The sequence below is a fragment of the Anguilla rostrata genome, chromosome 1 (assembly GCF_018555375.3).
Source record: "Anguilla rostrata isolate EN2019 chromosome 1, ASM1855537v3, whole genome shotgun sequence".
NCBI classification, from domain to species: Eukaryota; Metazoa; Chordata; class Actinopteri; order Anguilliformes; family Anguillidae; genus Anguilla; species Anguilla rostrata.
This window is the reverse complement of record NC_057933.1, coordinates 53,742,530-53,760,513: the sequence shown is the minus strand read 5'-3', so window position 1 is coordinate 53,760,513 and position 17,984 is coordinate 53,742,530. Positions and strand designations below refer to the sequence as shown.

Here is a 17,984-nt window from a genome sequence, read left to right as displayed (position 1 = left end):
TATACGATGTATAGCTTTCTGACTACTTATTATAAGGCAAGCTCAATAAACTTTTAAAGGGCGCCTAGCTATTGTGTCATGATAGGCACAGCATACATTTTATTTATATAATAATATTGTTCATACAACTTCATAAATTTTACAAATATACACTGTGCATATAACAGTTTTTTTTAATTTCGACATGCAAACAATAGTTAAAACTTCCACAAAGGCATGTAGCCTATTCAATATAGCCCTGGTTAGTGAGAACAGTTTCTTGTCAAAGTAGGAACCTAGTTCACAAGAGCGTCGCTTCTAGTAGGAAACATTTTATATAGGACAGTAAACATGGCGCTACACTGTAGCAGGGCGTGCAGGCAGTATTTACTACATCTAGCACAAGATAATGTTGAATTTAGACTGCCGGTATGTAAATTGCTGTTCTCAAAATTATACATTCCAGCTGTGCCATATTTGTGGATTTCCTATTTATGTGTTTATTTTATTGTTTAGAGAAAGTTTTCCCCCTTTCTCAAGGCAGTGTTGGTGTTAGCCAATTAGCATGGCATTATAAGAAATAAGAGTTAAGACATTTTCGTAGCTGCGAAGGAAAAACATGAACCATCGAAAATGAGTTCGTTTACAATATAACTTAACTTGCCAATTTATGCAAATTTCTTTAATTTTTTTAAAAAAACACTCGATAACTTACTTGTACATAAATTAACTAAATAAAAGTTTAAAAGAACGCCAGGCAGTATTCAGATGATGGACTATAATGTTGTCATCATGTCTCGCAGGAGATCAAAGCGCTGCTGTCTCTCAGAGGTAAACATTTCTGTCCTGCTGAAGACTTCAATGAAAAGGTAAATTAATTACTGCGTAAAATACCTTCAAGCGTGAGCAACAACATAATTCATTTACTCAAGTCTGTTTTTCCCCTCGTTGCTCGTCACGCAAGTCTCCGTTTTGGCAACTCAAAAATGTGTCGGAGGCGGACGTGCGGAGCATTATGACCAGAACGGTGTGCGCGAAGTAAGTGTATCTTTAAAATAAAATAACTGCATCAAAACGAAGTGAGACAATATCCAACGTTATACTGTGCACTTTCTGGGCGATATTTGTATTCCGAACCCGTTATTACTGATGCACAAGTATAATTTGTGGATTGTAGCAATACATATTTTTAACCAAATCCTCTGATATGAAAGCAAAAAGATGCTTACTGCACCTTTGTTCCACCTTAGATCTGTGTTTGAACTGTGGGGTTGTGGAAGGACACACGTTGAACTGCAGTCATCCCTGGAGCAATATCCTACAGAGGATATGGTGAGTTAGAGAACTCTCTCAGGGTTTTTTTTAAACCACATCATCATTTTAACTTTAAATGTATTTTCAAATAATTTATCCACAGGCTCCGTTTCTGCAGCAAGACTCAACATACAAAATAAATGTTTGCACTTTCAACAAGACCCTGGAGTTCACAGACAGAATCAAGAAGATTGATGTGAGTGTAATGCCAGGAGATATTTTACTAGATCAGTCTACAAATGAGTGGATGAAGTCATACAGTGTGTGTGAGTGCATGTTTGAGAGAAACTGTTACTCTCGCCCTGCTTTGCCGTGTTACACAATTCAGGTTTTCAGGTTTGGTTGAAATTACGGCTTGCTTGTGTATTTGTTTCTAGGACTATTGTAAGCTTTTTTCAGCATTTAAAAATTTAACTGCCATAGGCCATGGAGTACCTGCCCTTCCAAGGGAAGGTGAATTTGAAGAATCCAGATCACATCTTCTGTATACTAGAAGACTATGGCACTGATCCAAATAACATACCAGAGGAACCCTTCTGTGTGTATTTTGGGAGATGGGTGAGTGCTGAAGCATCTTGCTGTTGATTGATTTGATCGTTAGGCATATTATTTCCATTTATAATGCTTTTAGCTTGAGTTCCTCTGGGAAAGAGGACCGGGTGCCAGCTCTGACAAAGATCTGGTGCTTCAGTGCATTTGCCTTCACCTGTTCCCAGATTGCAGACGGCCAGCGGGAACTAATCCGCTCCCACAGTGTGAAGAAAAGGCACTTCATCGGGAATACCAGCATGGATGCAGGGCTGTCCTTCATTATGGCCAATCATGCAAGGGTCAGAGATCACGACCTGGTCTTTGACCCCTTTGTTGGGACAGGTGAGTGGTCCATTCATACGGTAGGAGTGGGTCAGGGAGATACTGTCTTAACAGGACTTTGAGTTTTAAAACCATCCTTGTGCTAAACCTCACTAGGGCTATCAATTGGACCAACAATTTGATATTGTATTTCAAAAAACAACAGAGATTTAAATATGTTCAAATATCTGTTGCAAAATGTGCATGGATAGCTAAAATTAGCCTCATTTTTTTCCTGCTGTGCCGGTTATGTCCACAAGCAGGAAAAAGAAAGCAGACTCACAGGAAAAACATTCTTTCAACTAGTGAACCAATGTATGAGTGAGCCAAACAAACAAGTTTTGAATGAACGGAGACTCACCTGCAGAACATTTCTGTGGGTTCACCAGAAGGCTACTAAAAACAAAAGCTCCCATCACTAATTCCAACTTTTGGCCATGTTGTTACCTCGTGTGTGAGCGTGAGTGAGCTGTTCTATGCACAAGTGCAAAGACAGGGTCCATCAGAAGCACAAGGTTATATTTTGAAACAGGGAATAAGTTAGTTTTTTAGTGTGTACATGTGATTACATATTAAAACATTAATTTTAACAATTCAAATGTTTTTTTTCCCCTATTCAACATATATTTGAATATCAAATAAACATCACTATGACCATAAAAACACCACACTGACACCTAAATAGGACCCAAAGAATTTAGTAGAAGACACACTGGTACATTTGGAGTCAAGGGGCATTTTGCCATTTGCCTAGTGCTGCGGTTGTAGGGAGGCGTAACAGTTGTTCTTTTAAAAATGAGTTCCTCTGTGATGAAGGATTAGATAGATTAACCCAAAGAACTGGCAGAAGACTGGCAAAAACCCTACTTCTGATCGTGAATGATTTTGAGATGTCTGTGTTCCTTGTTTTACTAAAACCGTGCACTGTACTATTTTTTGCCTTGTATTTGTTTTGTAAATTGATTATTTTGGATGATTTCTGGCATAATCACTAATACTGAGTAGCACTTCAGCCATTGGTCAGTTGTACAGTATGCACAATAAGCCGTCCCTGGCTGTGGTTCTAGTGTTCTGTCTTCTCTGCATGAAAATCTTGCATTAGAACTTCTTATTGCATTATAATGAAAAAGTCTGCTGTAGTGAAATGTGTGATCTGTTGCCCAAATGTGGTTTACCACCAAATTTGGTGTGAAAGTATTCTTTTGAACCCACACGGCATGTGTGTTTCAGCTTCTGCGTGTGAGTGAGTGAAGTTGGCTAAGTGCCAATCACATGGCAACCGTGTCAATTATCAGGCATCAGTTTGGCCATTGCTACATCATAACTAGCATCTGTAACCTGGCAACAGCCATCCTTGCTGACTCTCACAGGTGGTGTTTCCCTTGCAGGTAGCCTCCTGGTGGCCTGCTCGCACTTCGGGGCATATGTTTGCGGGACAGACATAGATTATAACACAATCCACGGGATTGGTAAGACACTGGGCCGAATGTTTTAAGTTAACAGGCATTTAAATTTAGTTTAAAATGATCTTTTTTTTAATCGTGGTGTTTCTGAATATCCACTCGTTTAAATCAGCAGCAACTCTGTCTAGGAGTTGACACAGCTCTGTATGTCTTTATGCTAACTTTGGTGTAACTCCAGTTCAGACTTGTTGTTTGTGTTTCATCCTGTGTTTTAATTCTCTTTTCTAGCACAATCATAGCATAATCAGCACTCTGTTTAACACTCGGTATGCTGTTGGGTTAGTTTAATTTGTCCAGCGTGACAGTTGACTATGTTAATAACACATTTGACAATGGGTGTGTTCACTTAGATGTTAAGACTGGGGGTTCTGACTGGGAATGTACACCTTCTCAGGAAAAGCAAGCAGGAAGAACCAGAAATGGAGAGGTCCAGACGAGAACATTCGAGCAAACCTTCGTCAGTATGGGCTGGAACGGTTTTACCTGGACGTTCTGGTATCAGACGCCTCCAAAACCATTTGGAGGGAAGGGGTGCTATTCGATGCCATCATCACTGACCGTACGTTCTCTCTTAGCAACCGTAATTTCCTTCATTAATATAAAATACATTCCTGTTTTGGTGATTCAAGTTAAAGTTCCCTCACTTCTCTCCCTGCCAATTAAATTTCTCTGACTTAACCCCTACACAAATAAAAAACTGAGGCTGAAGTTCCGGTATATTGTCTGGCTTGTACTTGTGAATTGTATAACTTTTGGCCTGTTTGAATCTGACTCTCATTAACCAAAGCTGATTTTAACTGAAAAGTTGTGAGTAAAATAGTTCAGTTGGTTGGTTGGTTGGTTGGTTGGTTGGTTGGTTGATTGATTGATTGATTGATTGATTGATTGATTGATTGATTGATTGATTGATTGTTTGTTTGTTTGTGACAGCTCCTTATGGTATTCGTGAATCTACAAGGAGAACAGGGTCCCAGAAGGAGATCATCAAACCTTCAGATGACTTGTGAGTGTGGGCACATGGACACGCACGCACACACACACACACACACACAGGAGATTCTGTTGCCGTGTATTCTTTGGGTACTTTCATCTCCAATAACTGATCCAGAATCAGCTTTTTTGAAAGCATCTCAAATATTGTGTGACACAAGCTGAATACCTATTTTTTTACATACCTACAGCCTATATCCACCTAATAATATGTGCATGATATTGTGAAAACCTGTGAGCTCAGTGGAATCATTTCAGAGTGAAACAGTCTTCTCAACCTTTTGACACAAGTTCACACACACTGTGACAGTGTCTGCAAATGGCAGGTTTTATGGCTGACTTTAGATGTGTCTTTGCTGTTTCTATCCCTCCCCTGTAGCTGTGGAGATAGTCACGTCCCTGTTTCCATGGAGTACCATCTAAGTGACATCTTCAGAGATCTGTTAAACTTTGCGGCCCGTCACCTGGTGATGGGTGGAAGGCTGGTGTACTGGCTGCCAATCTACAGGCCAGAGTGAGTATATGTGTTTATATGGTGCGTGTGGCTATGTGGACACTGTTGTGTTTTGGTTTCATAATCTAGACACAAGTGATTTTGTTTGGAAGCTACTTTCAGTTATTTGGGAGTAGTAAATTCCCAGACGTGGGCAGGTCTCTTGCATCTCCTGAATACTGTCCAGTACCAGTGCTCAGGGATTAGTATCAAACTGTGAGAACTATTTGCATGATAATTTGAATCAAGATGTATGATATGATTCCAATGTAGGTTACAAATCATTGGGCGATGTGCTTTTTCCCCCATTACCTTAAATTGGCTTCTTCTCTTGAGATACAACTTTCTCACAGACACGCACACACACACACACACACACATACACACACCAGACCTGGGTCAAATACGTATTTGTTTTGGATTCAAATACTTTTCTGTGCTCTGTTGATCTTGCCTGGCTCAATTGAGCCTGCCAATATGACGAGGAGGTGAGGTTTGCACTTTTTGAGAGTATTTCATTGGTTCTAATACACCAGACAAGATCAGTGAAGCATAGAAAGGTATTTGAATCCAAAACAAATACGTATTTGACCCAGGTCTGATACAAAAATTGATGTCCTTGGGTGAATGTTGTTTATGGTGGATGATGAGGCCAAGATTTGCTCAATTGCCTGTTCTCATTGTCAGAAATTCTTATGGTTCTTCCTGGACTACAAGCTTCTCCAGAGGCTGGTCCCAGCAATACCATGATCATGTGACCGCGAGTTATATATACACCTATGTTTTTACAGGCATCGTCAAAACAGGAGCCAGCACGCAGGTGTCCTGGTTAGTTTGTATAGCTTCTCCGAACCACCGTCAGCTGTGACCGGATGGCTCTCTTGCTACAGATTACAGGGCAGCAGAGGTGACTGCACAGAGGGGAGATGTCAGCCCCTTTTAAGCATAATTACAGCTCAGTCTGCACAGCAATTACCCCCCGTGACACACCATGGCCATGGATAGGATTTCCCCTGCCTTTAAAAAGCTGAATCTGTAGATTTTCCAAAGTGCCTTGGCTGTCCAAGTGGTATGACTCACGGCACTAGAGGAGTGGCTTCTTGTGCGTTTTTATGGAAGGTCGCGGTGGGCTAGTTTGTTTTATGCTGGGTACTTGGGCTTTCGTCCCCCATCTCAGGGCCTGGAGTCGGGTTTCGGCTGGGCTGTTTGTTCACGGTTGCGATGACAGAAGCCTGGTTTCCCTGGCCGGGCCATGGGCGACCGCATCGTGGGCCTGACAGATCCATTGTATGAGTCCAGGAGATAAGATGCCGTCCTGACAGACTGTGTCAGAATGCAACTAATGCAGCACAGGACCATAGCGGGGGGCCTGAATTCCTGCACTGACCACCCAGCCTTGTGCTGGTGTGTGTGTGTACGTGTGTGTGTGTGTGTGTGTGCGTGCGTGCGTCTAAACGAGCAGCTCCGGTCCCTATCTGTTCTATCCAAAACTAACTAACCTGGCTAGTCTTTGAATGCTTGCCAGATGCAGGGTGACTTTAAAATCTGAGTTTTGGGACACTTAATCTGCAGGCTGAGACCTAGATTCCGAATGGTGTACCCCCAATAGAGATTTAAAATTCCACCCAGTCACCTTCAAAAATAATAAAGGAAAAATAACAATAGTGTCTTGATGGAAGGATTTAATCCAGCTGGGAATATTAACCATAGTCACTTTGCAGCCAAAACGAGACTTGAGGTTGAATAGAACAAGTCAGTGGTCGAACACAAAATCCAGTCTGCAAACAAACCGGAAGGGCTAGATGAAAATTGAAATTGAATAGTACAAGTCTCAATGGTCAAGCAAGAAATCTAATCAGCAAACAAACAAGAAGGGACGAGAATCGGAAGTCAAACAAAATATGGTCAGTCTAGTCAACAAAGTATCACAATCCACGTGATTACTGAGCACAAATTCAAAGAGCTAGTCTCCGCTGGTGAATTTCAAATCCGAGTAACTGGAGATGGAAATGGCAATGTGATGACAAACCGGATGAACGAGACACACACGCAGCTGAGACTAATGTAAACACAAAACTTACAACAGAGGCCAGGACAGAGTGCACAGCCAAACAATGTTATGGTCAAAGTGCAAATGCAATGGACACATATATCTATATCACTTGTATCTGTACATCTGCTTTTTGTCTTTGAGCTATGAGTTTTCTGAAGGAAAAGAACATACTGTTGGCTTGAGACTGCTGAGTTTCTGTAGATGTGCGGAGGTTAGCAGGCGTGATCAATGGGAGCATCCATTTAGGCAGAATATTTCTTTCAAGATATTATCTTGGCCTTCTGGAGGTGATTTGGTTCTGGGTGTATTTCCTGGTTTCTAGGGGTGTGCTGTAGTGATGTTTTACTGGCACACTTTCTTCTGAAATAGAAGCTTAAACTGATCCTGGGTCCACAGTTCAGCTGCTTATCCTGAAGTCACGCAAAGCTCTTGCAGTGCAGTGCTGTTCTGCAGGTGTGCCACAAGGGGGTGCCAGTGTCTTGAATGTAGAATGTTTGCTGAATAAAGTGCGGACTTGTGACTGGGTAGCAACAAGTTGTTTACAAACAGAAATAGGATGGTGGTGTTGGTGGGTTTGGGATGAGGTGTGCAGTAGACAAAGGCTTCCATTACCATCAGCAAAAACCTGTGCCTAGGATATTCCAAAATACACATTTAAACAGGAGGATGAGCTCACTGGGACTCCTGGCAGGTTTAAGTCTTCCAGTGCTGTGAGGCTTCTGCCACCTTGTGCTACCCTGCATTTTAACGAATCCTGTGGTCTACCCAACTTTAAGTCTTCCCACGTCCAGCAGCCCTGTTGTCTTTACTTTTGACACATTTAGACTTTTCCTGTTGAGGCTTTATTTTCTTGTGCAAAATGACACACATTATCTCCCAGCCTGGAGCTATTAGCCACATTGTTTCTTCCCCAATAATAAAGCAAGCTGAGTCCTAATGTTCGGACACACAGGGCACACATGAGGCTTTACTGCAGCTGCCAACTCCTGCTCCTACATGCCCCATTCTCCACCTCATCCACCAGGCCCATATCCAGAACTCCTCCACCAGACCCCTGCCCCTGCCTCCTCCACTAGACCCATGTCTTCCATCTTATCTGTCAGTCGCATGCCCCATCTTCATTTACCAGACCTAATTCTCCTATCGCATCCACCAGGCCCATATCCCAACCTCATCACAGAGGCCTGTATCCCATTTTTGTCCACAGGTCTCTAGACACAACTTTATCGACGAGGCCCATCCATTATCCCAAATTTCATCCATCTGGCCTGACCAGTCTTTGTTTATTATTGAATCAAATGTAATTTCCTTAAAAATGAAATGTCTGCCTCTTTTTCAAACCCCATTTTGTGTATACGGTGGTGGCTTAATAAGAAATAATTGGAAATTTGGGGAAGGGGGAAGGGGAGTAATTAGAGACCAGGGTTGGTTACATTGCTGACAAGCAGCATAGTGTATTGCAAGTAGACAGTCTGTGTCCATGGTGATGTCTGAGATAAACAGGGAGCTTGACTGAGTCTGTGTGGAAGTTGGGGACAGCGATGCTAAGGTTCAACTCGAGATACGCATGCACCACCACTAAGAATACAGAGTACTTCAATAATAAACCCAAGTACAGAAACTGAACAAGCATGGGTTTCTTCCTAACTGCACAGTATTGTTCCCCGTTTTTGTAAATAATAATGCTCATTGATTCATACAGTACCTTCAGAATGTTTAAACACCCCCCCTCCCTATTTATTATTTCTCTTTTTTGTTGTTGTGAAAAGTCAAATTAAAATGTATTTTAATTAAATGTATTAAATTCCTATTCCTAGTCACTCAAAATGAAATAAAAGTATATAGATGTATTCAGAATTATTTAAAAAATAAAAACCTGAACATTTCTTAATTGATAAGCATTCACTTCCCTTCCACTTTTATATTAACAACCTAAATTGGGCCGGGTTTATTCTATTTTCTTTAGAGATAACACTGAATACACTGCATTTCCAAAAGTATGTGGACACCTGAACATCACACCCATATGTACTTGTTGAACATCTCATTCCAAAACCATGGGCATTAATATGGAGTTGGACCCCCTTTGCTGCTGTAACAGCCTCTACTCTTCTGGGAAGGTTTTCCTGTAACATTAATATTTCCCTTCACTGGAACTAAGGGGCCTAACCCAAACCATAAAAAACTTCCCCAGATCATTATTCCTCCTCCACCAAACTTTACAGTTGGCATTATGCATTCCGCCAAACCCAGATTCATCTGTCAGACTGCCAGACAGTGAAGCGTGATTCATCACTCCAGAGAACGCATTTCCACTGCTCCAGAGTGCAGTGGTGGTGTGCTTTACAACACCTCAGCTGATGCTTGGCATTGTGCATGGTGATCTTAGGCTTGTGTATGGATGCTCAGCGATGGAAGCTCTTGACGAACAGTTCTTGTGCCGATGTTGTTTCCTGAGGTAGTTTGTAAGTCTGTAGTGTGTGCTGCAACCGACCACAGATGATTTTTATGCGCTGCACGCTTCAGCACTTGCCGGTCCTGTTCTGTGAGCTTGTGTGGCCTATCACTTAGCGGCTGAGCTGTTGTTGCGCCTATACATATCCAATTCACAATAACAGCACATACTATTGACTGGGCAGCTCTAGCAGGGCAGAAATTTGACAAACTGACTTGTTGGAAAGATGGCATCATATAAAAGTGCCGAATTGAGGTCACTGAGCTCTTCAGTACAACCCATTCTACTGCCAATTTTTGTCAAATTTAAATTGCATGGTTGCATGCTTGATTTTATGCACCTGTTAGCACCTGTGTGGCTGAAATAGATGAGACCACTAATTAGAAGGGGTGTCCACATACTTCTGGAAATGTAGTTTATGTTAACGAGGTCCAAAAATGTTGATTTCAATAAAAATAAAATAAAAAATAAAAATACTGTACCACCCACACAAAACCAAGGTCAGGCTGTGCTACCAAACTTAGCAACTAGACAAGAAAGATTGTTGTCAGAGAAACTATCCAGCTACAACACTGACAGAGTTGCAGAGATCTAGCTGGAGTGGCTAGCTGGAAGAAACTGCCAGATCGGCACGTTACCAATTTGGCCTTTTTGAGAGAGAGACCAGATGGAAGCCACTTCTGGGAAAGGCCAATTTGCCGGAAGCCTTGTGACAGGCTCTGAAAGGTGTTGTAGTCTGATGAAACTAACTCTTTTTGGGCCTGAAAGCAAGGTAACATATTTGGTGCAAACAAAACACAGCCCGTCGCTACCCTAGTAGCATCCCTACCGTCAAACATGGTGATGGCAGTATCATGCTATGGAGTTTTCAGCAGGAAGGACTGGGAAGCTTGTTGCCTTAACGGCAAGATGGATGAAGCCAAATTCTGGCACATTCTTGAGAAAAACATATTTCATGTGGCAAAAAGATCCCCATTTAGGGTGAAGATTCATGTTCCAGCAGGACAATGATCCAAAGCACATGGCAAAACTACAAAGAAATGACTTAAAAACAAAGTCGGTATTCTGGAATGGCCCAGCCAAACCCCAAACCTAAATCCAATTGATCTGTGGTATGACCTGAAAATTGTTCTCCGTCGGCAGAGTTAGAGCAAATTGGCATGGGAAAATGGGGATAAATTCCTAAATCTCAATGTGCAAAGCTCATAGAGTCATACCCAAGAAAGCTCAGACCTGCAATTGCTGCCAAAGGCCTACAAAGCATTGAACCTGCATCATAAATGCGTTAAATTTATTGTGTTGGTGAAGAGGAAAATATTACAATGCATGACAGTCTTAAGCTGTAACAGGACAAAATCTGAAAACGTTCAAGGAGGGTGAATGCTTTCTGAAGGCTCAGTTTCTGATTATTCTGATGGCAAGGACAGTGAGAGTGATGCTTTTGCTTTATGCATTTTCATGTTTCAGGAATACATTATGCAGATAGTTCACTTTCCGTTGTTCTTTGAGACTATTTCAGTGTTGGTGTATATTTGTTGATTTTCCAACCGTTTGGCGTACATTGAAGGACATTTTAGAGATGCTTCTGATGAGCATCCAGCTTTACGATGACATGTATTAGGGGGTTTGTGGTCTAAAGCAAGGAAATACTGGTACCCTATAAAAGCAAGATATATATGTTCATAATTGTGAATAAATGCTATAAAATTTACCTGTTCGTAGGAGCATCCTCTGGAAACATGAAGTCACTGTACAAGCCACTTTGGAGTTACTTGAATTGCATTTTCTTGCTTTAGACCACAATTCCCATAGTGTCTCTATACCAGCCACTATAAATCTGTCATCATGAATTTCTGTAAAAATATAAAATATCCCTTACTGCACAAAACAGTCCATTAGAAAAGACACAAAAATTGAAATCATGTAAAAACTCCAGAAAGTGATCCCTTTAATCTCAGAAACTGGGCCTGTGGTGCAGGACTACTCCTTAGATGCATGTATTTATTTTATGCATTGTTAGCGTATCTGGTCATGGTAAATATATGTGCAAATTTTAGAATTATGTAGTAACACAAGTTACAATAACAACTGTAAAAGCCCTGCTAGACCATTTTTATGAGTTATGAGAAAATGCTCTAACATAGTAGTGTCAATCCCCATTGCCAGGGAAACATTAGCAGAAACTGTTAGAAATAAGGCAGGGTATTCAGGCGTATTTTCTAATATGGGATTGTTACAACTCGAAAACCCAATAACCATTACAATAACCAGGAGTTAGAATGTCTAATACTAAGATATTGCCACAAAAAGCACCGAAAAACACTGTCAATGATAGGCGACACAGTAATTTAATTAGGATTATAAAAGTTTATACTGGCAAAAATGACATCAGCAGCCAAACTATTTAAACAAGATTATACCAAAGTAAATGAGGACACTGTAGACCACAGGTAAAAAGAGGAAAGGAAAAAAGACAAGAAAAAAAAAACAGCTTAAAGTTCTCCTTTGAAGAATAGGTTTTCTAACTGGCTTCCCCACAAATGAAAGTAGCCAAAAAGGCAAAAAAAAAAAAAGTATTCCACAGGCTGCTGTTCTATACTATTCTAAACCTTACTATCAAAGCAAAACAATTGACTTCACTCTGTTGCTGACGCTGAGTACAGATTCAAAACATGCACCCAGAAAAAACAACCAACAACCACATTAGAGGCATTGATACACTAGGGGAGGGAATCAAGGGGGGAAAACATACAGACGTAACATGGTTGCATCTCTGAATTAATGTGTGGGTAATACCACTGAATGGTATTGGGAGGGAGGACACCCCCAAATGATAAGTGTGGGTTACGCCACTGCAGTGTGAGACACTCCCTAACCCTGGGGGGGGGGGGGGTGTGTGATGCAGGTACCGAGAGGAGATGGTTCCCCTGCACCCCTGTCTCAGTCTCGTCAGTAACTGCGAACAGACCCTCTCCAGCCACACCTCACGCCGCCTCATCACCATGGAGAAGACCAGGGAGATGGAGGTGAGTGTATGTGGGTCAGTGTTTTTCCTGAGAGGTTTTGTGTATATGTACTGGAGAGAGCATATCCATACACTGCAATACATACAATGGTATGTGGCGTGAGATATTTTGTGTATTAAGAAAGAATGTGCATGCATGCTGTACGGTTTATGTAATATGCATGTGGTGTAAGATGTGTGTGCACAAGTTAATGCCATTATATGCCTTTGTGTATCATGCTTGAGGGAGTGCGTGTGTGTGCGCCTGCATGCACGTGGACACGTTTTGTATATCCGCAGGTCACAGAGCACACTGATAGGCCTCACTAAACCTCACCATCTGGCTGTGCCTGACTCACTTTTTTATATTACACTTTAATGACTTAATCACACTTTGTATGGAAAATAATCCATCTTTGAATCTGACAACCACTTCACTTCAAAGCCCCAAATTGGTCCCATAACACACACACACACACATACACATACACACACAACCTGCTAGTCTGTCTTGATTGGCATCTGTCTCCAGCTCTGCTTTCTAAACCTGGGACACATACGCTAAGCATAGATTTAACACATCCATCATCTGCACATTTATTTTCCATTCCTGAGTAGAGTGTTTCAGAACCTCCTATCCTGGGGTACAGTAATGGAAAGTTTTTGTGTTAAGTCATAGAACGTGTGCTCCCCTTTAGAAAAGTCAGAGAACAACCCTAATTTCCATTGTACATGTCAATACTAGAGCCCGACCGATATATCGGTTTGGCCGATATATCGGCCATTATTTGACTTTTTTGACTACATCGGGATCGGCAGTTATGCAGCCGATGTGTCCCGATGTTTAAATAAGTATAATAAACAAAAACGTTGTAATTGCTGTTCGAACGTTGTAATTGCTATTTACTAGAATTATCCAGTAGAGGGAGCTCTAATACAAGTGTGAACTGCAGCAGCTGACGCGCTACTTCTGTAATAAGACGTTTGTCACTCGTGCCTCATCCAATATTCTCCACTGCAAGACTTATCTGCACAGATTCGATTGCCGCAATAAAGGTATGTATATTTAGTGAAAGTTTTTAATTAAATGCGTTTATACAACCACTATGTTTATCAATCCTCATTATCAAGCGAGCAATCTAGCTAACATATTTGGTTCACTTTAGCAAGCTAGCTGACTAGCAAGCCTTTATGAAGTGGCAGTGAGCACATACGCAGTGTAGGATCTACATTTCCAGAGGACATCGCTGTATTCTCAAATAAATAACCAGCCAAAGTAAAATGGTGATTGAATGCATCACACATTTGTTTTTTATCTGAGATAATGATATTAGCTACTATATGATGCTGTGTCAATAGCCAACGCGTTATTGCAATGTCATCTAGTCACGCGTCATCGTAGCAAGCTAACCAGACAGTAAAAACGCCGATAAAACACTTCTAACGTGGGTCATTTTAAGCCATGTTATCTAGCTTTGTCTCGGGTAACCTGCAGGAAAGCGCATTTTAGTTTTTTTCACGCATTTCATCCAGTCAATTTAATTCCATCTAACGTTACACTTGATTCACTCATTAGCTCCGCTAGATAATGTCTTACTCTTTGAGATCATGTAGTAGAAATAAAATAAGAAAATATAATTTATTTAACTTACTGAGATTATATAATGAGAAATAATGAGGCTGTGTCAATAGTTAATGCGTTATTGCGAGCGAGTGTGTGTCATCTAGTCACGCGTCAGAGCGCATTGTAGTTATTTTCACCACCGAATTCTTATGGACAGGGAAGCTCGCTAGATAAAGTCTTACTCTTTGAGATCATGTAGTAGGAATAATAAAATAAGAAAATATAATTAATTTACTGAGAATAGATACTAAGAAATAATAATAACGAATTAATAACAACAACAACAACAATAATAATATTCATAAAAATACATGTTTGAAACTGGATTTTTTAAAATTACTTTTTTATAGATGGCTGGAAAAGAAAGGAGTAAAAGCAAGGTGTGGAGTTATTTTGATTTCACACACTTAAAGATGATATTAAATTAAATATATATATTTTTACATTTTTGTGTGTTTATTTTTATTTGTTTGCTTATAAGTTCAATGTTCTTAAATATAGAAACTTTAATAAAATATAAGTTTTTCAAATTGATTTGAAAATGTTGCACTTTTTGACAAAATAGCGGTGAAAACATCGGTAATCGGTGGGCTAGGACTCTCCAAAATCGGGATCGGCATCGGACCCAAAAATCTGGCATCAGTCGGGCTCTAGTCAGTACATATAAACCTAGCAAATTTGGGAATATAAGCCTGCTTCTTATCTTTACTGGCAGAGGTGTGGCAGAGATGACTCTTCTCATAAGAGCTAATATTTAAATCTGAAAACATGCTTGGATATGTCAGAAAGTACATTCATACCACTTTTCAGATTCAGTGGTTTTATGTATTGGGATGGCAGGCATGCCCCATACCTGTACAGCATCGAGAGTTTGGCACTTTTCAGGGTTCCCTACAAAAATAACCTCAATGACCACAGACTCTCAGCCCTTAAAAACATTAATTTATGTAACTTCTGACCCAATTTCAACAGACAGAATTCACAAACAACTTCACACATCCACACTATATAGCCCTAAACTTATGGGATTTTGCTTTTTTCCTTCTTTTTCTTTTTCCTGCCTGATTACGTCATCACAAATGCTCCAGGTCCACAAAGAATGTGTGTCCTCGTTGGACATTTACGTACATCAGCCAATAAAAACATCAGATACACACACACAATGGATGTATATACAAGGTACATATATAGGGCCAAGTTACTTTAAACAATTTAGGCAGCATTGGGTAGCATTGCTTTGGAATACAGCTTGTTTAGTTTGTGTAAGGTAAGATAGCAATATTGTTTCTTGTAACTTGGCGTTCTTTTGATCTCAGTACTTTTAATGGCAGACCTAGATGTTGATAGCTTGAATTAATGATTTACAGACGGTGCTTTGTATGTGTGAGTAACTTGGTGAGTCATTTTTGTACGTTGAAAATGTGTTTTTCATCAGATCACATTCACATCTTGCATGTACATGCTGTAAACAGGGTTTGGTATGGTTGTTATGCCGATTGAAAAATGGCAATGGCATTATGAGACAAACTCAGACTGGGGATAGACTGCATCCAGGCGATTAACCAGCCAAGAATCTAGGACCTTGCCAAAAATAAGTTTTTGATAAACTGGATTTTATAGACATTTTCCCAAAGTGGTGGGAAGAACAAACAAGGAGAAAAATAACTGAACAATAACAATAGGGTGCCAGTGCACATTTGGTTCTTGGCCCCATAATAATTGTATCAGTCTGAACTGTATCAGGTACAAGGGACACACTCGCCAGCTTTGACATCTGCTGTTTTTCTGTGCTCTCATTCTGCACTCTCTGGCCACATAGCCTCTTTCTCTCTTCCCTGTCCTCCGCCTGCTCCCCTCTGTTTTCATCATTTGATCCTGGTTCAGACAGTGCCCCCGTGTGCACCGTGAGCCGAGTGCGTCTTTCAGTAGTGTGCACACTTTCAGTGTGTTCTTGTGTGTATGTATGAGTGTGTGTACACATCTGCAAGTGCCTAAATGTGAGTGTATGCTTGTGCACACGTGTACATACTTGTGTGTGGGCGTGCCTACGTGTGCATGTGTGTGTGCGTGTGTGCCAAGCTGGTGGGAAAAAGATGCAGGTGCTGGGAACCCTAACCCTAACCCTAACCCACATGGGTAGAACACCCCGGGCTCTCAGGCAGCACATAATGATTTGGTTTCTCAGTCAGAAAGGGAAACACTGAATTAACCACTTCACAAACATTTGTGACACAAGGCTGTAAGCTCTTAAAGGGAAGGTATCCAAGAAGAATTTATTCAATAGTGCACTTGTTCTAGTACCTGGGGAAAAATAAATAAATAAACTTTATTATTTTGTTCTTTTATGTGCCTTGCCCAATCGAAAGGACCGTTGCGAACTGTTGTAATTGTTATGTTCTATTTGTCTGGCTTCTTTTAAATTGCTTCCACTTAGTCCCTGGCAACTCTTTCTCAATGCTTCTCTGCCCACTGCTCCACAATGTTAATTAAATCGAAATCCAGAAAAGCACATTAAAACCATCTTCCATCCTACCGCTGTCTCTAACACCACAGCTCTGATAGGTGGTTGTTTCTTGACTGGCAGTTGGTTGTTTCTGATCGGTTATCGCTCACTTCTGCAGGACTTGGATGAACATCTGCTGCTCCAGGACTCCCGCTACAGTCCCTACCAGGGCCACAACGCCTTCAGGGAAAAGTACTTCAGTGGGATCACCAAGAGGAGCGGGAAAGATGAGGGCAAAACACAGACGAAGGAGGAGAATTGACCAGGCTGCTGGATGCCTGAGTGGCAGTTGGACATTTGACTGAGGTGGAGGAGGGAATGCTTATGCTGTAATCAGCTTCACCTGCACCTCCATTTTAAATGGACTGTTTGTTTGAATTTTACCGCATCATTACAAGGGAACATTTATAAATGTATATAGAACACATGTACAGTTCTTTTTTATTTGATGTGCCCTTCCTCTTGTGACTGTTTAGAAATAAATCACATGAAAGAATGAATCTATCAGCTCTGCACTGGCAGTTATTCAAATACAGTCACTCAAACTTTCAGCATTTTGGATGCATTCAAATTGTTTGTCTGAATTAGAATATTGAGGTATACTCGATATTGAGAGATGAATTGGGGGATGGGAGGGGTTTGTGCCCTCTGCAGTTATTCAGGAGTCAGTCTGTATAAGAGTGAAAGGACTGTTTACACTTATCCCTGGGAAGAGGAAATGGCTTGAAAAGAAGGGGAAAAGAGGCCTGCTGAGTGTGTTTATAAAAAAGAAAACAATCCACAAACAAACAGACCGCTGGTGAAGGAGAATATATATAGCCAGCTCCACTCATAGGAGCTGGAACCTTCAGAAACCCTTTTTCAGGACAGAAGAAAGTTTCATATTTTACAGTGGAGTGGTGCTTCATGCTTCATGTGAAGGGTTTTGTGATACTGGGAGGCAACTGACTAATCATTTTTGAATGTCTCTATTTAAAATGGTTGTTCAAACAGCCATTTAAATACGAATGGCGGGGGCTTGTCCCTATTACATTATACATTGCATGTATATCCCAGTAGGTGCTTCATAAATGGTATTATTATAACAAGCAACTGTAATAATTTAAAATATGTTAATCACATTTTTAAAAAACGAATAATGAAAGTTGGCCAGGATTGAGATTAGTAAGAATGAATTGTTGAATATGGCAGATGTGTTTGAAACGGGTGAGTTCTTCATGGAGAAAGTTCCTTGATTCAAAAAGTAAATATACG

At 40.7% G+C, this 17,984-nt stretch overlaps 1 protein-coding gene across 2 annotated transcripts; it reads left to right on the top strand.

The window, feature by feature from the left end:
- Window positions 1-252: 252 nt before the first annotated feature.
- Window positions 253-17,230, top strand: trmt11 (tRNA methyltransferase 11 homolog). Of its 2 annotated transcripts, none has more exons than XM_064342700.1 (13): window positions 253-408; window positions 783-848; window positions 944-1,017; window positions 1,230-1,311; window positions 1,397-1,489; window positions 1,717-1,851; window positions 2,010-2,166; window positions 3,534-3,614; window positions 4,003-4,167; window positions 4,539-4,611; window positions 4,978-5,112; window positions 12,505-12,625; window positions 16,849-17,230. In XM_064342700.1, the coding sequence occupies exons 1-13, from the start codon at window positions 331-333 to the stop codon at window positions 16,990-16,992; spliced, it is 1,404 nt and encodes a 467-aa protein (XP_064198770.1). In that variant the 5' UTR covers window positions 253-330; the 3' UTR covers window positions 16,993-17,230. The 2 variants fall into 2 exon arrangements, with proteins under 2 accessions (XP_064198770.1, XP_064198762.1); XM_064342692.1 differs by having other exon boundaries at window positions 12,505-12,631.
- Window positions 17,231-17,984: the final 754 nt, after the last annotated feature.

Bases quoted from the DNA above. Each gene is read 5' to 3' on its own strand.
- trmt11 (XM_064342692.1), top strand. From the start codon at position 331: ATGGCGCTACACTGTAGCAGGGCGTGCAGGCAGTATTTACTACATCTA. The intron at 849-943 runs GTAAATTAATTA...TCGTCACGCAAG, and splicing joins CTGAAGACTTCAATGAAAAG to TCTCCGTTTTGGCAACTCAA. The intron at 1,852-2,009 runs GTGAGTGCTGAA...ACCTGTTCCCAG, and splicing joins GTGTGTATTTTGGGAGATGG to ATTGCAGACGGCCAGCGGGA.